Here is a 21,014-nt window from a genome sequence, read left to right as displayed (position 1 = left end):
AGGGCTCAGGGGAATCAAGGGACTCAAAAGTAACTTTAAAGGTTTTAAAACTAATTTTTGGCACAAATACCACTATAAACCATCTGATAGCATTAAAAAACTTTAAATTTCAAAAATCCTTCCCAAGAGCACGGTGGGAGGTGTGGTAGGGCCGCCTGGGGAAAGTCCACCTAGTACCAGGCTCCGGTGTGGGGCCCAGCGCAGGACACTGCGGCCAAAAGCTGGAAACATCTCCAGGGAGAATGAACAGATGCAAGAAATAAATGCAAGGGAGAAATGCCGTGTGTGGCAACTGACCAGCATTAGCAGCATGATCACATTTTAATTTGAGAACAAGAACTGTGTGGTGTTCTGTGCTTTGAATAAAACCTTGAGATCCCTGAACGGTGTGCAGTGGGTGACTTCCAGCCGCCATGCGTGGTAGGTACCTGTCTCAGCCAGGCTCTGCCGTGGAGGCAGAGATGTGAGACAGAGCAGAAGGCTCGGTGGGGCTCGTGAGACGCTCAGTCGAATCCACAGAGGGACCCCAACTCATTCACCCTTTGGCTTAAAAAGTAAGAGAAAGATGGCTCCAAGCAAACAGAAAGTGACTAGATATTTGATAAGACATTCTGTTCAGGCTTTGAAAAGAAGCTAAAACACACCATTAAATAGTGGGAATAAAATTATACCAAGGCAGTTAATGTTTAGGGTTAGTAACACAAGAAAAGGAAAATAATGAAGATGCATTCAAAATTCAATAAGTTTAAACAGAATCCATAAGTTTGAGAGCTCAAAGTATTAAGGTGAGGGGAGGGAGCTGGCCAGTGCTGAGGGGGCGCGGCGCGGAGGGGCGCGAGCCGGGAGCCTCGGGGGCAGTGAGCGCCGCGGCCCGGAGCCGGCCGCTCCTGACAGCCCCCTCCCTCCGGTGCGCGACGACGAGGACGCCGACGAGGGCGCGGGTCATGGCGGAGCAGCGAAGCCGGCGCGGGTCCTGAGCACCGCCGCATGGAGCGGGACGAGCGGCCGCCCAGCGGAGGGGGAGGCGGCGGGGGCTCGGCGGGGTTCCTGGAGCCGCCCGCCGCGCTCCCTCCGCCGCCGCGCAACGGTTTCTGTCAGGATGAGTTGACAGAGCTTGATCCAGGCACTAATGAGGAAACTGAAAGTTTAACGCTTGGCCAAGGCCACACAGCTGTTTCTGTTCCAGATGATCGGTCTGAACAAAGAACCTGTCTCATTTGCGGTGACGGCGCCACAGGCTTGCACTATGGGATCATCTCCTGTGAGGGCTGCAAAGGGTTTTTCAAGCGGAGCATTTGCAACAAGCGGGTGTACCGGTGCAGCCGTGACAAGAACTGTGTCATGTCTCGGAAGCAGAGGAACCGGTGCCAGTACTGCCGCCTGCTCAAATGCCTGCAGATGGGGATGAACCGGAAGGCTATCAGGGAAGATGGCATGCCTGGAGGTCGGAATAAGAGCATTGGGCCAGTCCAGATATCAGAAGAAGAGATCGAAAGAATCATGTCTGGGCAAGAGTTTGAGGAAGAGGCCAACCATTGGAGCAACCATGGTGACAGCGACCACAGTTCCCCCGGGAACAGGGCTTCAGAGAGCAACCAGCCCTCACCAGGCTCCACACTGTCCTCCAGGTCTGTGGAACTAAATGGATTCGTGACATTCAGGGAGCAGTACATGGGCATGTCTGTGCCTCCGCATTATCAGTACATACCGCACCTTTTTAGCTACTCTGGCCACTCGCCACTTCTGCCTCCACAAGCCCGCAGCCTGGACCCCCAGTCGTACAGTCTGATTCACCAGCTGATGTCAGCCGAGGACCTGGAGCCACTGGGCACGCCCATGTTGATCGAAGACGGATACGCGGTGACTCAGGCAGAGCTGTTTGCCCTGCTTTGCCGCCTGGCCGATGAGCTGCTCTTTAGGCAAATTGCCTGGATCAAGAAGCTGCCTTTCTTCTGCGAGCTCTCAATCAAGGATTACACGTGCCTCTTGAGCTCCACGTGGCAGGAGCTAATTCTGCTGTCATCCCTCACCGTTTACAGCAAGCAGATCTTTGGGGAGCTGGCTGATGTGACTGCCAAATACTCGCCTTCTGACGAAGAGCTGCATAGATTTAGTGATGAAGGGATGGAGGTGATCGAGCGGCTCATCTACCTGTATCACAAGTTCCACCAGCTGAAGGTCAGCAATGAGGAGTATGCATGCATGAAAGCAATTAACTTCCTCAATCAAGACATCAGAGGTCTGACCAGTGCCTCACAGCTGGAACAGTTGAATAAGAGATACTGGTACATTTGCCAGGATTTCACTGAATATAAGTACACACATCAGCCAAACCGCTTTCCTGATCTCATGATGTGCTTGCCTGAGATTCGATACATTGCAGGAAAGATGGTCAACGTGCCCCTGGAGCAGCTGCCTCTCCTCTTTAAGGTCGTGCTACATTCCTGCAAGACAAGTGTGGTCAAGGAATGAGCTGTTCCCCGCACCAGCCTCCACACCTTGGGTGGGCAGGACGGCTCCGGAGGAGTGAGCCCAAGAGACCAAGATGGCGACCGTGGAACAGTTGCCTCCGTAGCCAGAGAGTTTTTGTTTGTTCGTCTGTTTTAGCCTCATTTTCTATATATTTATTTCACGACAGAGTTGAATGTATGGCCTTCAACATGATGCACAAGCCTTTGTGTGAATGCAGCAGATGCATTTCCTCGCAGTTTACAGAATGTGAAGATGTTAATGTTCCGGTGTTGTCATTGTCTAGAGATAGTGCTTTTGTATTTCGAGGGAGAGGGCGGATGGGCTGAGATGACTGTTTCCATAATGTTGACGAAGATGACTACCTCAATGGGAACGGGGATGTGACCATCCCTGGTGTTTCCACACTTTCTCAGCAGGCATGTGCACGTGTCTGTCAGAGATCAAACTGCCTTTTCTAGCCACGAGACTTGTCAGGTAAAAGAGCACACCAAGGGGTGAAGCGGTACTTGGGGATTTACTAAGTGAGGTGGGGAGACGTTCGGAAGAGGAGGTGAGGACTGGGCCGGCCTTTTTTTGGACTGTGGGCACAGTGGCCAGATCGCGAGCGCGTGTCCTCCCGCCCGGCCGTCCTGAGGGCGCAGGGCTCCCACTCTCACGCCCTGCCGCCGCTCAGCTTCTCAGGGAGGCCCAGCCCTGGTGCTCTGGCGCTCATTCTGCACGACTTGCCACCAGCCCCTCCCTGGATCTACTAAGGCCTGCCTTCCTTGGATCCAGCCTTCCTCCCTTATCAATTTGACTTCCTTTCAGCTTTTTGAAAAGTGATGGAGCACAGTGCCACATTCGCAGTCCTGGAGCCACTACCCATATGTTCTCCTTTCGCTCGTTTCCTCCAAAGGGTGGTGGGACAGAGGCCAGGCAACTGAAAGAATATGCAGCTCCCTTTGAATCCCTTCTCCTCACCCCGACTTAGCCCCAGAACTGAACCCAAACAGTGCAGTCTCCATTTTAAACAGTGGAGAGAACCATGTGCCCACCTGCCCAACAGAAACTATGGTCCTAAATTCTGTTCCAACTTCTCCTAACCTCACCCAGAGGAGGCCAAGACAGAACGCCCGAGGCTCAGAGTTAGCCCCGCTTACCCCTTCCGTGGCCTGGCTGGCCAGGCCTGGAGGGCTGGTGCCAGGCACACCTGGACGGGGAGGGGAACTTTAAACTACCTCATGTTTCTAAGGCCTGGCTGCTGCCAATGCAGATGTGGCCTGTGGACCCCTTGTCCCTTCACTACCACTACCTGCCCACATAGTCCCGGGACTTACTCTTGCCGCTCTTGACTTTGGCCCGGGCGGCACCAGGTCTGTCTTGGAGCTCCTTCAGGTACTTTTCCCTTCTCTGCCTTAAAGCAGCATTGCCCCTGTCCATGCTCAGGCATTTCCCACAGCCGGTTCCCCAGACCGGACCACTTAGCTAGATGCATCCTCAGGTGGGCTAGAGGGGCCCCCAGCACCTCTTCTGCCTGCTTGATCAAAGGCTGTTTGCTCTCCCCCAGCTCAGCCTGGCAAACCTACCCAGGGGGCCACTGTATCTTGTGCATATTGGGTAGTCTTTCTGATTGTGACTTATTTCCTTCTGGTGAGATGTTACGGGTACCAGCGAAATGATGCTTTTGTCCCTTGATAGATGGAAAATTCAGAGCAGTACTCCTCAATGCCATTTCCCCAACTGCTTTGAGAAAGAGACATGTTCCTCAGGAAAAGCTCCAACTAGTATGTTCTTTCATCTATCAGTGGGAAGATTTGTGTATGTGTGTCTGTCTGTTTATTTGTAAGTTCACAGTATTTTCTTGTTCCCCTGAATTTTTTATTTAACCATCTAGATCACATTCTTGGGCTACAGGTCAGATTCCAGGCTGTTTTCCTCAAGAGAGGGGAGGAGACACATAGCAGAGACCTCTCCTCTAAGACGGCTCCTGTGTGCAGCATCTTTCTTTGCTTAGACCTCCACCTGTCACATTATTTTTTTGAAATTGCTGTTTAAATTAAGCATTTTCCCATTGCATTGGGTGTCAAAGGAAATTGCTCTTTGATGAGGCAAGAATATATCTCTCTAATACTGTAGTATTAAACAGAGCAAGTTGTTAATTTGTGGAGTGGGGGAAAGGTTCTGCAAGTTGCCATTGTATAAATGCATTTTTACAAATGTTTGCAGCAGATTCCACAGAACAAAGAGCCCATTCATTGCCGAGAGCCCTGCAGAATCTCTGAGCCAAGTGGCTGTGTGTTCCGAGCCGGAGCCTGACCTGTGGACCGCCTTTAATGTCTTCTGCACCCAGTCCTTTTATGACATGGGCTTCTTTTAAACAGGGTAAAGTGAATGTGTTGCATTGCAGACTCAGGTATTATGAGGAGAAGGTAGGAGTGTAGCTAGCTGCGTGGAGACATTAGGTCAGCCACTAGATGCATTTGTGAATTTGGTTTGAAGGACACAGAGAAAGGTTGGAGGGGGAGGGTTTTTTTTGTTTTTGTTTTTTTTTTGTTGTTGTTGTTTTGTTTTTTGTGCCTTTCTTCCCATAATGTTTGGTTAACAGGCAGGCTTTTTGCTAGTGGAAGAAGAAAAAAGTTGTGCATGTTATCTCTAATTCTTCTCTCTTCTGTCTTCTCTCTGATCCCAACCACCAAAAGCACTCACTTTGAGTGAGAAATTTTTCACCATAAAGATGTGATCTGGAAAGCTGTGTGAAAGAGGAGACTCCTGCCTCCCTGCACAGTGTTGACACCTGCAGGCTTTCCCTTCCGAAACTGTTGAACGTTTTCTTGACCCGAGACAAAGCTTGGACTCTTGGAGCCTCATCTGATGCTCGTGCTCTCTGGCTCCCCTCGTACACTTTGAGAGTCCTCTGAAAGGTGTAGTGGTCTTGCCTTAGTCTGGAGAGATCCCCCAGAACTGCCTCACAGCACTCCCCCTGGCTCAGAGGTAGCCACCTGGGCCCAGCCCTCAGGTGAGGTGGGCAGGCCTCCAGGAGTAGAAGGGAGAAGGCAGGGAGCTCCCGTCCTGGTTGCAGGCCACAGTAGGGACCGGGACCCCCAGGGTCTCCCTGCTGTCACTGGAGGCAGCTGCCCCACACCTGCTTCTGACCTGCCCCTGCTCGTAGGGAAGCGAGTACCTAGCAGTGTCACCAAGTCTTCAGAGCCTGGCCCTCTCGACTAGCAGCCTTGCTCTGCTGCCCACAATTGTTGTTCCTGATTCCCCGGGGAATGGGGCAGAGACAGACCCGGATGGGCCACGTCTCAGCCACGACCAAGGCTGGCCAGCATCTAGGACCCTCGCCTCCCAGCAGGGGCATGAGTTGAGCAGCAGCTCCAAGTCTTCAGCTTTGGGCCCCTGGTTTTTATATTTTTTCCTTTGTCAATTGTTTTAAGAAATTCATCCTTTCAAATCAGCTCTTTTATTAACTTTGAATTTCTCTTTATTGATTTTTAACATTAAAAAAAAAAAACAAAAACAAAAATCCTAAAAAAAAAAAAAAAAACACTGTTCTTACTCCCCTGCCTTGGTCCACAAGAGCACCCCACATTCCCCGCTGCGTCCACTGCTCATCATCCTCCCTCTTTCCTCGCCTGGAAGCATCTATGTCCAGTGTCCGTGAAATGATGTTTATCTGTGTCTCAGGATGAGAAACGGCAATCATCCTACCAGGTGCTGGAAACGGGTTAGCCTTGAGCCACGGGTTTCTAGGGCCACAGCTCAGGGATGTGTATTTAATTACAGGGCCCTCGGAAACCCTTCTCTTGGCTGCCACAAGCAACATCTTTCTTTTGGGCTTGGGGGCCAGAACTGGACTGTTGAGCCAAGCCTGGGTTACTTTGATGCTTGGAAGACTTCTGACTGTCCTGCCACGTGGGCCATGGTGGCTCTGCTTCCGCCAGCCTGGCACCCGTGTCTGGTCCAGTCACCACCTGGCCCCCCTCTGCTGGGCGTGCTACCCTACAGGGGCCATGGCTTGCTCAGGAACCGACTGTAGCTGGGAGGAAGGCCAGAAGAGCCTCAAGCCCAGGAAAGATGTTGCGATCCTGGTGCAGACTGGTCTTCCACGTCCTGGAGCCAGCCCTGCCAGCCAAAGGATCCCCTTTATCCTTTAATGACCATTGCTTTCTTTGCTGAAATGTCTTATAATAGGTGATAATGTTGTTGACTCAAATTTCCATGAGAAAAAAAAAAAGAAAAAAACTACCTCTTTGAGTGACATCCTGGCCGATTCCTCTCTGAGGAGTCCTGTGGGAAAAGAGTACTGCAGCTCCCGCACTGTTTACATGTTTCTGTCGGGAAAGAAGCTGGCCTGCCCTGGGGTACTGGTGTTTTTGTCTGCGCTGCCATCCCAAGCCTGCGATAGGGCTTGTGGCCATGTTGTGATGTCTGGGCTGCGCCTGGGGAGTCCTTCCCACCTGTCCCGCTAGGGACACGCCACCGTGAAGAGCCTCCAGCCCCTCCCGTGTGCCCAGGCATTGGGCGCACCCCTGCCACAGGCATGCCACAGGAGCTCGATGGCCACCCTGGGCCGCCTGTGCCAGGGCCGCGTCCACCCACAGTCCTGTAGGGATCGAGTACATGGATGTCTCTGAGCCCTTGTTCCCAAAGGGCCGGCCAGGGCTGCCGGCCAGCGTGGCTCCGTCAGCCCTGCGTGGCTGCGTGACCACCGGCAGCTCCGCGGGTTGCTCGGGCCCTCTGCTACCTCCCACGCTTGCTGCTGGCAAGGGTGGGCCCTGTATGTGAATTGACTACCTGTGGAATGTGACCAATTAGTGTGAAGTGCATGTTTAGCAAGTGTTAGGTACTGTATTTGAACCAATAAATGTGAATCCTTCTGCAAAAAAAAAAAAAAAAAAAAAAAAAAAAAAGTATTAAGGTATTAAAATCTTATTCACCTTTTTTTTTGACAGCATACAAAAGAACATCTAAATGCCTGATCACACCGCGTCTGCTAGATACTTTTGCTGGGTAATGGTTCTATTTATATTTGTAAAAATGTAGCTACTGATAAATACCATTCAGTGAAGATCACATTTGGAAGGTGAGCCATCAAGAACCCTATGTTTGGCTGGAGAGAATGCCAGAATTTTAAAAAAATGTAAAATTTTGTTATCTGTTTGTAGAGTCCTACAACTAGAAGGGGAAAAGAGGACTGGTCCAGTGGTCCTAACTGCAGTATCGCTGAAAAAGCAAAAAGCGAATTCCCCACTGGGCCTGTGCACTGTGAAATTCATTTAGTGCCAGGCTAAACAGAACAGAGCAAAATAAGGTCCTTGAGTAGGTTGGTAAAAGGGAAAAAATGAAGGTCGGAGGCAGCTATTCAACGATTCTGGGCAGCTTCACCCAGGATGCCTTCTGCACAGATCCAGCGGTCACAGAACAGTGCCGAAGAGCTGCCTCCGGCCATGGAATACATTTTCTAGCACATCACAGTCCCGCAGTAGCATCAATTCTGCACGCGATCCGTGTCCGAAAGCAAAAGTTCTTAGGGGTTCTGTTACAGCATATCTCAAGGACTAATTAAATACTCATTACTACCTTCTAATTATTCAAATACTATGGGATTACGCTCAGGAAGTCCCTGCTGGCATGCTAGATGAAAAGGGTTAAACAACCTGTGTTGATTTTGAGAATCTAGATCTAGTTCAGACCTTTAGAAAGCCACCAGCATTAGCATGAATATTTAACTAGACACCACTGTGAAAATTAAAAGGGAATTCAATTAAAAGGTTTTCGAAAAATTAATTCTGACCTCTCTACATCTGTCCAAATAAATAAGCCTTCTTTCAATGTTTTCACCTAATTGCTAATCCAATAAACCAGAAGGGCATTTGCTAGTTTCATTAAGCTTAACGCGTTATAGGGGTTAAAAATGTGATCGCTTTAATGTTAATAATTATTATACTTATTTATCTACTCAGATGACTGCTCTACATTCCCTCCAAGCCCTCTTGAAAAACAGAGCAACACATTAGTAAGCCATTTCACACTGCTCTTTTTGAATTTTAAGATATACATGTTAAAGATGAAGAAACAAGGATAAGACCAAGCTTGTTAGCTACAATTTTCTTGTTATAGCTACTATACCTCAATGCTTAGGCAGTCATATTTATATTACGCTTCATTTTTTTTTGCTGAAGTGATTTAGTAGCAGTTCAGCATGTTGTTATAGGAGGTCTAAAGAGAGATGATTTGGTTTAAAAAATAGCAAACGTGTTACTACAGAATGTCAAGCTAAAGTTTTGACCTTTTTCTCCTCTTAAATTTACATCAGTATTGAAGTAAAGACCAAAGCACTTGAACTAATTTTCTCTATTCGTTGGTAAGAAGCTCGCGCAGCAGAACACCAAATCAAGTTCGTATCGGAAGATGTGTGAAGGTGAAGAGGAGCCAGCACTGCGTCAGAGAACAAGGAGGCCAATAAACATCTTGAGCATTTCTCTCCTTTCTGGAACCTCTAGAGCCATAACCAAACTCACTCACACAAATAGATTCACAGATGGAAAACATACAGCTATGGAAATTGATAATTATGTTCACCTATGCCCAACATGAGGGAATGGATTTGTGACTGATGTTCTTGACAAGACCTCATGAGAACCACCATGGGAAAGGGTACTGAACCAGAGATGGGCTGGGCGGGTACTGCAGGGCCAGGGGCCCCAGCCCGGGACAGCCCAAGGTGTGTAAAACTCGTAAACAGAGTATCTCGTGTATTGACCTAAGCTGCTCCCAGAAGAACCAAGCAGGGGGAATGGTGGCGGAGCAAGGGCTCATCCTTACGCCCAGAAAGACATGGCTTCAGGTGGTAGCCTTGACACTGACATGTCCGCACTAGGAGGCCTTCGGGCAGGACTAAGGACTGGGCCTCCATACAGAAGTGGGCCACCCCGCGTGTGGGGAAGTGTTTCTAAGTTTTTGCCATGGAAGAAAATGTATCTCCTGAGCAAACATTCAAGAAAATGGACACACTGTGGGATCTCCCTATCACACCTCTATCTGAATTATTAAAATAAAATAAATGCAAAAGGACTGTTAGCTCGACATCTTAGCCCTCAGTGGCAGAGAAACTATCATCCTTGCAGATTTACCAAAGCCCATGGTTTCTGAGAAGTATATTTTTGAAAACAGATGATAACCTGTCCTTTTCATATCTGCTTCTTTTATAACTTCCCTAAATGAGAGGGAGAGCGATACCAATTTTAAGGATATAAACGAGGCTAAATTACTTTTCAATACATGGGAGTCAAAGGGGGAATTTTCCAGAAGGGTTCTCTTACATCTGCTTTGCACTGTGTGTGAAATTGGCACACACCAAACAATGGCAAAACAAACCTAACATCTTTTCCTAAATTTCAGCAAATAATAAAATCATTTTTTTGATCCTTGATACTCAACTTTAGAGGAATGTTAACTCATGTATGTCAACCCATCATTTAACATAATAGTAATTGTAAATAAAATTTTGCTTTTTAGGGAGTTGTCTAACCAATAAAAAGCACACACACAAAAACAATGTAGAGAATGTATCTAGCACGGCCTTTCAGAGGAGGATTGAGAAAACGTTCATCAACATCAACGCAGATTTAGCATCTTAGGCAATCAGAAGAAAATACTAAGAACCATGGCAATTTCTTTGCAGTTCCATTAGTGGAAATGTCTAGATTTTGCTTGAAAGTGAGTTAAAGATGAACTGAACTGGGATTTTTCACTGTGCTCCTTCCCATTTGCTCTAGGCCTTGGAAGGGCTGGGAGCTGCTGACAGGGCTTCCCTCTGGCCTCCGTGGTACTATGCTAAGGCTGACATTGCTTCCAAACAAGGGGAGCTGCACCGGGGCCCGACGGCGTCAGCACACTGTGCCAGTGTGGCTGCTACTACAGGCCAGGCGGGGGTTGGAACCTTGGCAGACATCTCTGGCCGGGTCCTGGGCGTGGGCTGCGCAGGCTCAGAGCAGAGGTCTCCTTCCCTCCACCTCCCTGACCCAGTACTGCAGCCCGTGGCAGACACAGAGAGGGGTGCCAGCCCCTCTCCCCGTGGACTCCTGCATGGCCCTCAAGATGCCTGGAGCTCCAGGAGGTGCTACACAGACGAGGGAGCAACTTCAAGAGAGGACACGGTGAGAGCGCAGCAGGGCAGCTCACGAGGAGGCACACAGAGAGCGCCAGGCGCAGTTCACACCACAGAGCGGCTGGAGAGCGGGCGGGCAGCAGCTCCCCAGGTGGGCTCCTCAGACACTCACACCAGCAACCCCAACGTCTACCAGAAACCTGGGGTGGCCAGCGAGCAGGCTGAAGAGGTCCTGCAAGTGATTCTCAGGCATCCTAAAACAGGAAAACCACTAACAAGTCCATGATTAAAACACCGAGAACTATCTTGATAATGGCATTAAAGTGTTAACTATACTTTAAATTACAATAAAAAAGCTAATAAATAAAGGCATTAAAAATTAAAAATTCACTCTACCCCTACTAAACATTCATTTCAACCCAAATAATGTATAAGATAAAACTAATCCACCTTTTTGGCAGCACTGCATGCTGCGGAGGGCATTTTTGACATAAAATAACTTACACCTCATAATTCTAACTAGCAGCAAGTCGTCATCTCTACAACTCTTACAGAAATCATCATGAACATTAGGGGTCAGAGCCCTTAATCATCACCTCCCAAGGCAGCTTCTAGCCTTCAGTATGTGGAGCAGGGCAGCATCTTCCTGGCACAGGGAGGCAGGTCAATATGCTGGCCCACAGGCTGCAGGACACAGACGGTATAGCAGTGTGAGTTTTATACCAATATGTCTACACCAACGTGGATTTTAACCACCACCGACACCAGAGGAGCTTCGCCACTGAAGGGGAGAAGGACGAGGTGGCCAGGTGAAGGCCTGGGTCTCACCCAGGCGGGGCCTGCAAACGCTCCACCAGGTGACAAGCCTGGAGAGAAGGGCAGGGCTTTGCAGCTGTGGGGCGGCAGCCCCTCCAAGGCCTCGGGAACGCCTTGCCTCCTCTCCTGCCTCTTCATCTCTGTCCCCGAGGTAACTGGACAATGTGGCCTTTCAGGTCTGCTCCAACTGGGAAATCTCACAATTTTATTTCATTGTTTTTTTTTTTTTTTTTTCCCCAGTACCAGGATGGAACCCAGGGGCACTGTATCTCCAAGCTACATCCCGAGCTCTAGTTTTTAGTCTTTTTTTATTTTTGAAACAGGGTCTCACTCTTTAGTGAAGGGCCTCGCTAAGTAGCTGAGGGGGCCTGCGAACCGTGATCCTCCAGTCTCCGCCTCCTGAATGGTGGGATTACAAGTGTGCGCCACCATGCCTGGTGAAATCTCACAATTTTATACAACAGGGTCTTTTTATACACTTAAAAATCTTACTATTAAATATCAGGCAATAAATGATTGGTCAGATCAGCACACACAAACGCACTGCCTCCCTCCCTCCGACTTTTGAACTCATTAGGGATCAGGGCCGAGGCCCATATGGCACCATTTTGTAGCTCTCTGTGCAAAGCTAGACCAAACTCCGCTGCAGCCACGCACAGACACACTTCATGGCACCATGTGGACATGGAATGCTTCACACCTTGAACTGCACACCTTGAACTGCCCCTTTGTAAAATGTCACCTGATCGCTAAGAAAGAATCCCCTCTTCATATTTGTTGTGGCAGGTATATTCTTGTTTATCTGATAAGGAAACATAGCACTCTGAAAGAACTACTTATGAGGGCATGCATGGGTGGGGAAAGGCCTTACAGGCTCAAGCACAAGAGCTTGCAGGGTATGGCTGAGACTCACCTCTTTCCTGTGGCATTGGCGACTGGCTCAAGGCAGGATGGGAACTGGATTCCGACTGGCTCCCAGGTGGCTGAGGAGGCATCTGGCTGCCTGTAAAACACAGGAGGGAAAGGGGACAGGGACCTTTGAATTAGTACTGTCATCGTGCAAAACAAGACACAGCTACATTTAATTTTTATGGCCATATAAGGCATACACCCATGGAGAAAAAGAGCTAATAAGAGAATGGCATTCCATCTTTTTTTTACTTTTATGTAAAATGAAGAGGAAACATGATAAAAGTACTTGCTGGTAGACTTGCTAAAATTTAAATTAGTTATTGAATGGGTCCCCAAACTCATGGACAAATCAACCTGTAGCTGATGCCTGACACACTTCAACATTTAAAAAATCCAAGATTGTTGAGCCAAATGCAGCCTCTTGAGTCTCAACTCATCCCCAGGCGTGCTGGGATGCAGAGCGGCCAGCAGTTACTCACCCATATCCAGGCCATAGACTGGTATCAGCAGATTAGTAAAAATCTTTGTAATTAGTCAACCAGAGATTCAAATCAAATTTAGACATCTCCCATCACGAATGAGCAGACACATCTTATTCGGAAGAAGAGATTATTCTGCATCTCCTTCAATCTTTATTGCTAATACTCAAATATCATCCATTTACTGTCCATTTCTTCAGTGTTGTTCAGCTTAGTTTTCCAAATGTCAGACAAGCTCGTTTAGACAGGAATTACATCTTTCACTCCCTTAATCTCTCCTTAGTATGATGGAGAGATAATAGGTAATAATCACAGGATATAAATCACAGAGAAAGACACTATTCACACCAAATCGGATGCACGGCAAAACCATCTAGCCTTCTGGACCAAAACAATGTCAAGGGCAGTACTGGTCAACAACGTGGCCACAGATCTACAAAAGCTGCTGTGTGTCCACTGCAGGGCCACAGCCCCAAGCTATAGTCCACTTAGATACTTAAGCCTCTGCAGTCAACCCCCCCTGACTTTGTGGAGCGTCACTGGGGAATCAGCTGCAGGAAGACAGAAAGTGCCTACGTTATAATGATCACTTCTGCATGACAGACTGGATTCGCCGACCCAGGACAGTAAAAACAAACCGCACTTCAATGGTCACACAGGGCGCTGTGGCTTACACTGTTCACACCCAAGGCAGCGCTCTCCTACACACTGCATTAGGTGAAAAACCTCAAAAAGGCTACAAGACACCCAGCTCCCGATTCATACAATATGGCCACAGCCAAACCACTACAGGGTGTGTGATGGAATCTGAAGAGTGATGTCCTTCAGGGCAACAAGAAAATCAGGTTTAAGTTCATCCTGTTGAGGAAATATTATCTTTCGGTGCTAAAGACTGGTATGGACAGAATGTTTTAAATTTCTAATTTTCATGCATCCCCTTTTGGTCCACTGTTTTATAGCTACTAAGTCGCTGTAGCTGCTAGGAAATAGCTTCACCTCCCCTGTGCACAGGTGTAAGCATGGCAGGTGACATGACGCCTCTGTGTCCACACTCCGCAGGGAGCGGGAGGTCGGGGCCCTGTGAGCCAAGCACACCAAGTCTACACCGTCTACACCGTGGACTTAGAGGTCAAACCTTTCCAAATCTGGTAGTTATTTAAAAGGGAATTACCTTTTCTACCTGTATTTACCTGAAGAAGCCAACTCCATGTAGAACCTGGCCACTCAGACTGTACTGCTTTCAAACCTTCCCTGTGTCTATAATGATGTCATGGTAAAAATCCAATGTAATTATTTTGTTGGTAAAATTGTTTCGGCTTTGGCCATTGGCAGCTCCTTTCTCGTTTCGTTGGTTCCTGTGCTGTTGCTAAGCCTGGCTCTTTTCACTGAGCATTTCCTTATCTTTTAGAACCACCAGGCGCATCTCGTATTTGTGCTGTCCCAGCCCTGGAATCAAGCACTTCCACAAGTCCTGGTTTCCTTTACGGGAGACTGCGGTACCACGACCAAGCTCGGCTACATTGCTGGCGCAGACACTGGGGAGCTAGTGCTTTCAGGCTGACTCAGTGAACTCCCTTGCATGGACATATGACTGCATTTTGATGTGGGTATACATGTGTGACCACGAGTTACTGTGCATATACGTAGTTCTCACAATCTACATCAGTTTACTTATTTGCTTGGTCATAGTATTTATTACACTATCTTCTTTGTATGTGGAAAGTGGCACAAACTAGGTGTGCAGTATCCTTTCCCCTTTTCACCTAACAACATGCCCCAGAAAGCGCTTCCTATCTGTTTATAACATATTTCTCATTAAAAATAGCTGCACCAAACTCCTGGAGGCGAGAGCACCACTGTTAACGGTCTTCTGTGCACAGGGCTCTGGGCTGTTTCCAGTCTTTGGTTTCATACCTGGGTATTATTTGAGGTCTAACGTTAAAGCACGTCCCCTGAGCGGAGTTCCTGGGTGAAAGGTTTTGCATTTCCCCAATTCCCTCAGAAACTTTGAGCCACCTTATATTGCCACTGGAGTGTTTGAAGAGCCGTATGCCCATATGTCCCTAACGGGGCAGCACTGTTTCAAATTGTGTTTTGGGCCAGTCTCACATGTGAGACATGCTATCAGTAAATTCAATTTGTACTTCTCTTAGAATGAGTCTTGCCATCTTCCCACAGTTGAGGGCCATTTTTATCTTTCCTGTGAATTGTTTCATCATGCCTTCTTGCCGTTTTCTACGTGGGTTTTTAGTCCTTGGTTGGGAACATGTTCTCCTAGTTTGCCGGTTGTCTTGAGAATTTATTTACAGTGTCTTTTGTAATGGAATTTTAAAAAATGTAGTCAGATTTGTCAGCTGTTTCACCGCCTCTGGACTCTGAGTCATAGTTAGAAAGCTCTTCCCTATACTGCTGTTGAAGAGGAACTTACCTAGTCTTCCTTAAGTACAAGCATGCTTTCATCTTCATTTATTTGGGGTTGGTGTCTGTGTCTGCCTCTGCCTCTCTCCCTCCCCCGGGCCTCCTTCTGTACATCCCCAGACCAATTTTATCTCTTATTTGGAAAAAGCATCTGGCTAGGTTGCCGAGAGTCTCACCAATTGCGGAGGCTTGTCTTTGAATGTGCAGTCCTCCAGTTCCAGCCTCCCAAGTGCCAGGATTACAAGAGTGCACCAGCATGCCTGGCTCTATTCCTGCATTTTTAAACTTAAAAACTACATTCGTAACCCATTGAGTTGAAATGGTACGCCTGTCACTTACTGAGCTTTCACGTACATTTGGTTTCATTCTCCCTGTTCTACTCCCAATCCTCTTCTGTTCCAGTGGTCTGTGTGCCTATGGAGTGCCGGCGCCACACTATTTTTAATTGTAATGGTTTCAAACCATGTTTTACATCTTGTAAGAACAGTGCTTCCTCAGTTCCTACGTTTCTTCTGCAGTGTTTTCTGAGTGTTCCCGCAGGTTTGTTTTTCTATATGAGCTTTAGTATTAACTTGTCTTACTATATACAGGAAACGCTTTTATCTTTCAAGTCTTCTTAGTCTCTTTCAGGTACATCAAGGTTTCACACACTTTATGGTAAATTAATACCATTTCGTCTTCCTTATTGCTCTTCTAAATGGCATTATCCCTACCATTGTCTTTTAACTGTTTTGTTACTGTAGCCAATTCTTTTGCTGTTTGAGTTGTTTATCACTGATTCATTAATTCTCTTCTGTTTTTTCCAGACATATTACTTCTGTTAGCAGAGACAGTTTTACTTCCTTCTCCTCCTCCCTCACCTCCTCCTCTCCTGTTAAGAGAAAGTTCCTCCTACACCTTCTCCTTTCTCTCCCCGTTTTCTGTCTTTCTTTTGCCCTTACTTGGATTCTCTTGTCTACCTGCATTGGCTACTACCTCCAGTACATGGTTGGACAAAGACAGAGACAGTGGTTATACCTGTCTCGTCTGTCCTTAGTAGAGATGCCTATCAAGTGTCTCTACTATATAAATGAAACGAGGGTATATCCACTTCACCAAGTTAAAAAAACAGCCCCAGTTGCTATTTCATTGAGCACCCCCCCAATCATGATTGGGTGTTGAAGTTTGTTAGATTATTTTCCCCCATTGGGTTTATTTGGTATATAATTTTTTTTTTTGGCGGGTCTGGAGATGGAACCCAGGAGCATTCGACCTCCAAGCTACACCCCCTGCCCTATTTTTTATTTTGAAACCAGGTCTCACTGAGTTGCAGAGGGCCTCAATAAGTAGCTGAGGCTGTCCGTGAACCACGATCTTCCGGTCTCAGCCTCCCGAATGCTGGGATTACAAGCATGCGCCACCACACCGGCTTGGTATATAATATTAACAGAACTGTTGATATTGAACCAAACTTGATTTCTTGGGATAAATGCCACTTTGTTACAGTGTATTACTTTCTTATATTGTTGGATTTTGCTTGCTAATATTTTCTTTACAACTTTACATTAGGATAAGTTTTGATAGTAATGACTAAGATAGGAGGATTAAAGGTTTGAGGCTAACTTAGTGTGACTTGCTTCAAAATAAAAATAAAAAATAGCCAGGTGTGGTGACGCATGCTTGTAATCCCTGCGCTTGGGAGGCTGAGACAGGAGGATTACAGAGGTTTGAAGCCAGCCTCAGCTACTTAGTGAGACCCTGTTTCCAAATAAAATATAAAAAAATAGGTTTGGGAGTATAGCCCGGAGGTAGAAAGCCTCTGGGTTCCACCCCTAATACCACACACACACAAAAAAAATAAATAAAATAAAATAAAAAAATAAAAATAAAAATATAGCTCAGTGGTAGAGCACCCCTGGGTTTAATCTGCACCCAGTACCATATACACACAAAAAAAGCTTTTAAGAACTGGATGAAGATAATCATCAAACTAAATACCTTATTTATTTATCTATTTATTTATTTATTTAGTGGTACTGGGTTGGAACCCAGGGCTTTTCTATTCCCAGACCTATTTTATACTTTATTTTGAAACAGGGTCTCACTGAGTTGTTGAGAGCCTCACTAAGTAGCTGAGGCTGGCTTCAAACGTTTGCGATCCTCCTGTCTCAGCATCCTAAGTGCTGGGATTACAAGCGTGCACCACCACACCCGGCTCAAATTAAATACTCTTAGCAAAAGGACACCAGGATTTTAGTAGATGACAGAACTGGTAGAACACTGACTTATAACTATGTTTTTGGTAAATTAGAACACAATCAGTATAGTGACTAAGTGATTACAATTTAGTGCAAGTTACAGAGCAAGACAAGGCTTTATGTTCTCACTGCTGGGCACAGGATGACACACTTCACAATTCTCAGCTCACTCCTATGTTTATTCATCTCGTCTCACTAAAGTGTAAAGTCCATGAAGAAAAAGAATTGTTTTGTTACCTCCACACTTCGTCTCCTGAACCCAAAGCGCAGTAAGTACTCAACAAGCACCGGTGAATGAAGGAGTGCATGGCTGTTTATTCCAGGGAGCAAGTTCAAACTCATAATTAATTTGATCTCTATTAATTATCAGCGGCCATGTAGTTTTATCTTATTCTAAATCAAGACCAGGCAAATCTTTTCTGTAAAGTGCTAGATAGTAAATACTATAGGCTTCACAGGCAGTAGGTTCTCTACTCTGATACCTCAACTCAGCTTGAAACAGCTTCAAAAGCTGCCAGACAATATATAAGTGGGATAGTGAAAATAAAACTTTATTTAAAAAAACAAAACAAAACTATGATTGGCTGGACTTGTTCCCCAGCCTGTAGTTTGCTGGTCCCTGCTCTAAATGATAACATCACGAAGAAAACCTTCAGGAAAACTTGCTTGAAAGGTCAATAAACATCAAAGAGTATTAAATAATAAAAACAATGACAAAAAAGTATGATACACACAACCATATTTTATAAGGAAGCTTATATAAATAAATGTCAATAACAGAACTTGGTTTGTGTCCTCTCTGAACCCCATCTGGGGGTTACACTGGGTTCTTAGCACTTTTTGTAAGCACATAATCAAGTTTACCTCACAGGTAAGGTTTGAGACAATTCATTAATTGCAGTTTTATTTTTCAACCATTTTAGATCAACCCAAAACAAGCAAATCAAAACTATCGATCTGATGCAACTGGTGAGGGTACACGCTACCACCGTTGTGTGGGATGCCAACGGCACGCATGGCATGACAGGTTCCATTTTCACTCCTTATAGAGGCTAACTCCTTATAGAGACTTCCCCGGGCTAGTTCCCCTTTCTCTGTTACTATAGCACACAAGTATAAAACTCAAAAAGAACAAGAACTTTCTCTCTGAACTACCAATGGCAAACAAACCATCTATCCCTTTTAAGTAATACTGTGCAATCTCCATATAATTCTACTAGGCTTAGTAGCACCAATCTTTTAAAAAAATTGCAGATAGAGAAAATGTTTTCTTTGCTTTCACACAGATCCAAAAGGCAACGACGCTGTGATAGAGTTAACTATAAAAGGTGGGATACTGGCTTAATCAGTCAAGAGAGCAAATCTGGAGTCCGGAGGACAACACAGCTGCCAGAAACCTAATCCCCTTTCAAGTTTTCCTACTTTAAATGACCTCAGGCAAAAGGGGACAGAGACAAAGAGACACTCAGGATCCATATTTTTTTTTGCCTTATAAGTTCTCAGATAAACTGGAGAAAGTTACCTTTAATATCTGAAACAGTTAAACAATATCTAAGGCAATGTTTCAAATGATATTCTTCTACTAGTGATACAAGAAGGTTGACTCACTCAATGTGAAATGGCGCATCAAACCTCAGAAACCCAGACAATTCTGTTAGCTGATCTTCCTTGTGGTTAAGTACAGAGCTCATAAGGGTTTTAATAACAGAGACTTGGGTCTTATTCATAAATTCCATGAAATTAGAGAGGTAAAAGAGACCAAATCGTAGGAAAAGTAAGGTATATAAATTTGTCCCTAGACTACAGATTCTGGTGTTGTCAGCTTTTATGAAGAAACAAGGACTATGCCTATCAGTTCTCAATACCAGTTAATACTATATCAGTATTAACTGGTAGATCAGGCCCATCATCAAAGCTTATCTGCCACGTCCTCTGACTCAATTCTGCTGCCTCCAGAACAAAGATCTGGCTTGGCTATTCTAAAGTACCCTCATGGAGCACTCTCCTCAATATGAAGAGGAAAATGCTGTTCCACCTGCCAGACGCACTACACATCTTCTGTAGAAGAATTTCTTAAATTCTGACAATCCCATCGGTAAGAGCAGTATGAATCCTTACCATGGGTCACATTTACAGGGACTAAATGTCTGCAATGCAGAGTACTGGTTAGGGATGTTTCTTCTACCATGATAAAGGACAACTCTGATTTTGCTGAACAGTGGCACTGCTGTGCTACATGGTGGGCTCCATATTCGTGGACGTCACTAGTATCTTATATACCTTAATATCAAACTGGAGGACTTCATGGCCATTTCCTAAAAGATCTGCATAATGACTAATGATGTGGGCAATAAATGAGTTTCTGATAATCCATAAATTCACCAAATGTCCTAGTCTTAGGCATTTACTTAGGTAAGTTGGAAAGTCAACAAACTATTTTGATATAGTGTTTTTCTGCTCAGTGTCTTCTATTTCATTTGCTTTGAAAAAGTAAACAAAAATCTCTCATTCTCAGAATCAAGACACAGACGGATAATCACGCTGATATGCTTTAAAGCCGACATCTAACTACAGAATCCACTCAGGGCCAGCTCGGCGGCCAGTTACCAGCTCAGCTGAAGTGCTCGGAGGTGGACTTACAGTCCTCAGGACTGCCGCGGCTCGCTGTGTGCGTGCGTGCCCCAGGGTGTTTTAAATGGAGTCTCATCCTTGACAGAAGGTACTGTATGGGGGGAAGGGCGTGAGTGTCTGTGAACAAGTTGTCGACACAACTCTTCTCTGTTAACGAATCCTACCTCCAATTAGAGCAGCGCTAAACAGAAGGCAGTACTCCCCATACCTCGGCCCTCCACACGAGAACACAGGACTCGGGCTTAATGGTCAATCTGTGTCTTAGAAGACAAACCTCTCCATGAAATATGGCTTAAAAGTCAATTTCGGTTCTACAACTACAGATAAATCAGAGTCCTATCTGATGTGTATACACCAGAGATAGGGAGGAAACGAGGAAGTTTCATATTCCCTCAACTTGTCAGCACTTCCCCATATACCTTTATCTAAATAAAGAAACACCTGCTTGATTAAGCTTTAACTGTCTCCCCACTGTGGTCTGTGGGTTAGGAATGCCTCTGTAAACCTCACTCACAGGTCCAAGACTGACCAGCTGAGGAACGCACCCGTCACACGCTGCAGTCCTCTCAGAACCATGCCCGACAAGGGTCCTTCTACAATGCTGTGTGCTTTGGTTTGTGTGTTTTTTCTCTCCCTCAACTAAAAAGACATATTATAATACAGTATAACCTGTATCTGTATATTGTATTTGTGCTTGCATTTGTATAATGCACTTGACATGGTATTTGCAATTGTATCATGCATGTGCAATACATGTATTATAACTTGGTATATTTACATCGCTCTTTATCTGGCCTACTAGAGTCAAACTAGAATTTCCCCAGTACCATCTTTTTTATGAATCTACATGTACTAACATTACACAATGCCTGTCACAGTGAAGCCAGTCTAGCAGTCTGTTCACTTTACGGCAGAAATCTTTGTAAGAGAACCTGCGGCGCAGAACCTTTGGAACCA

At 46.0% G+C, this 21,014-nt stretch overlaps 2 protein-coding genes across 4 annotated transcripts in view; one reads left to right on the top strand and one right to left on the bottom strand.

Moving 5' to 3' along the window:
* The window catches only part of ARID1B (AT-rich interaction domain 1B), a 404,291-nt gene that overhangs the window by 77,913 nt on the left and 305,364 nt on the right, over positions 1-21,014 (bottom strand). For all 3 annotated transcript variants that reach the window (XM_080700338.1, XM_080700340.1, XM_080700339.1), the window contains one exon: positions 12,294-12,383. In XM_080700338.1, the coding sequence (XP_080556464.1) occupies positions 12,294-12,383 (90 nt within the window). The remainder of the gene's footprint in view (positions 1-12,293; positions 12,384-21,014) is intronic.
* Positions 988-2,472, top strand: LOC308266241 (nuclear receptor subfamily 6 group A member 1-like; the record flags this gene model as incomplete). Its single annotated transcript, XM_080700341.1, has 1 exon — positions 988-2,472. One exon carries the CDS (start codon positions 988-990, stop codon positions 2,470-2,472), a length of 1,485 nt encoding a protein of 494 aa, XP_080556467.1.

Source organism: Muscardinus avellanarius (genome assembly GCF_963383645.1).
Source record: "Muscardinus avellanarius genome assembly, chromosome: 8".
Classification (NCBI taxonomy): Eukaryota; Metazoa; Chordata; class Mammalia; order Rodentia; family Gliridae; genus Muscardinus; species Muscardinus avellanarius.
The sequence above is the reverse complement of the archived record's forward strand: the minus strand, read 5'-3'. Positions and strand labels throughout refer to the sequence as shown.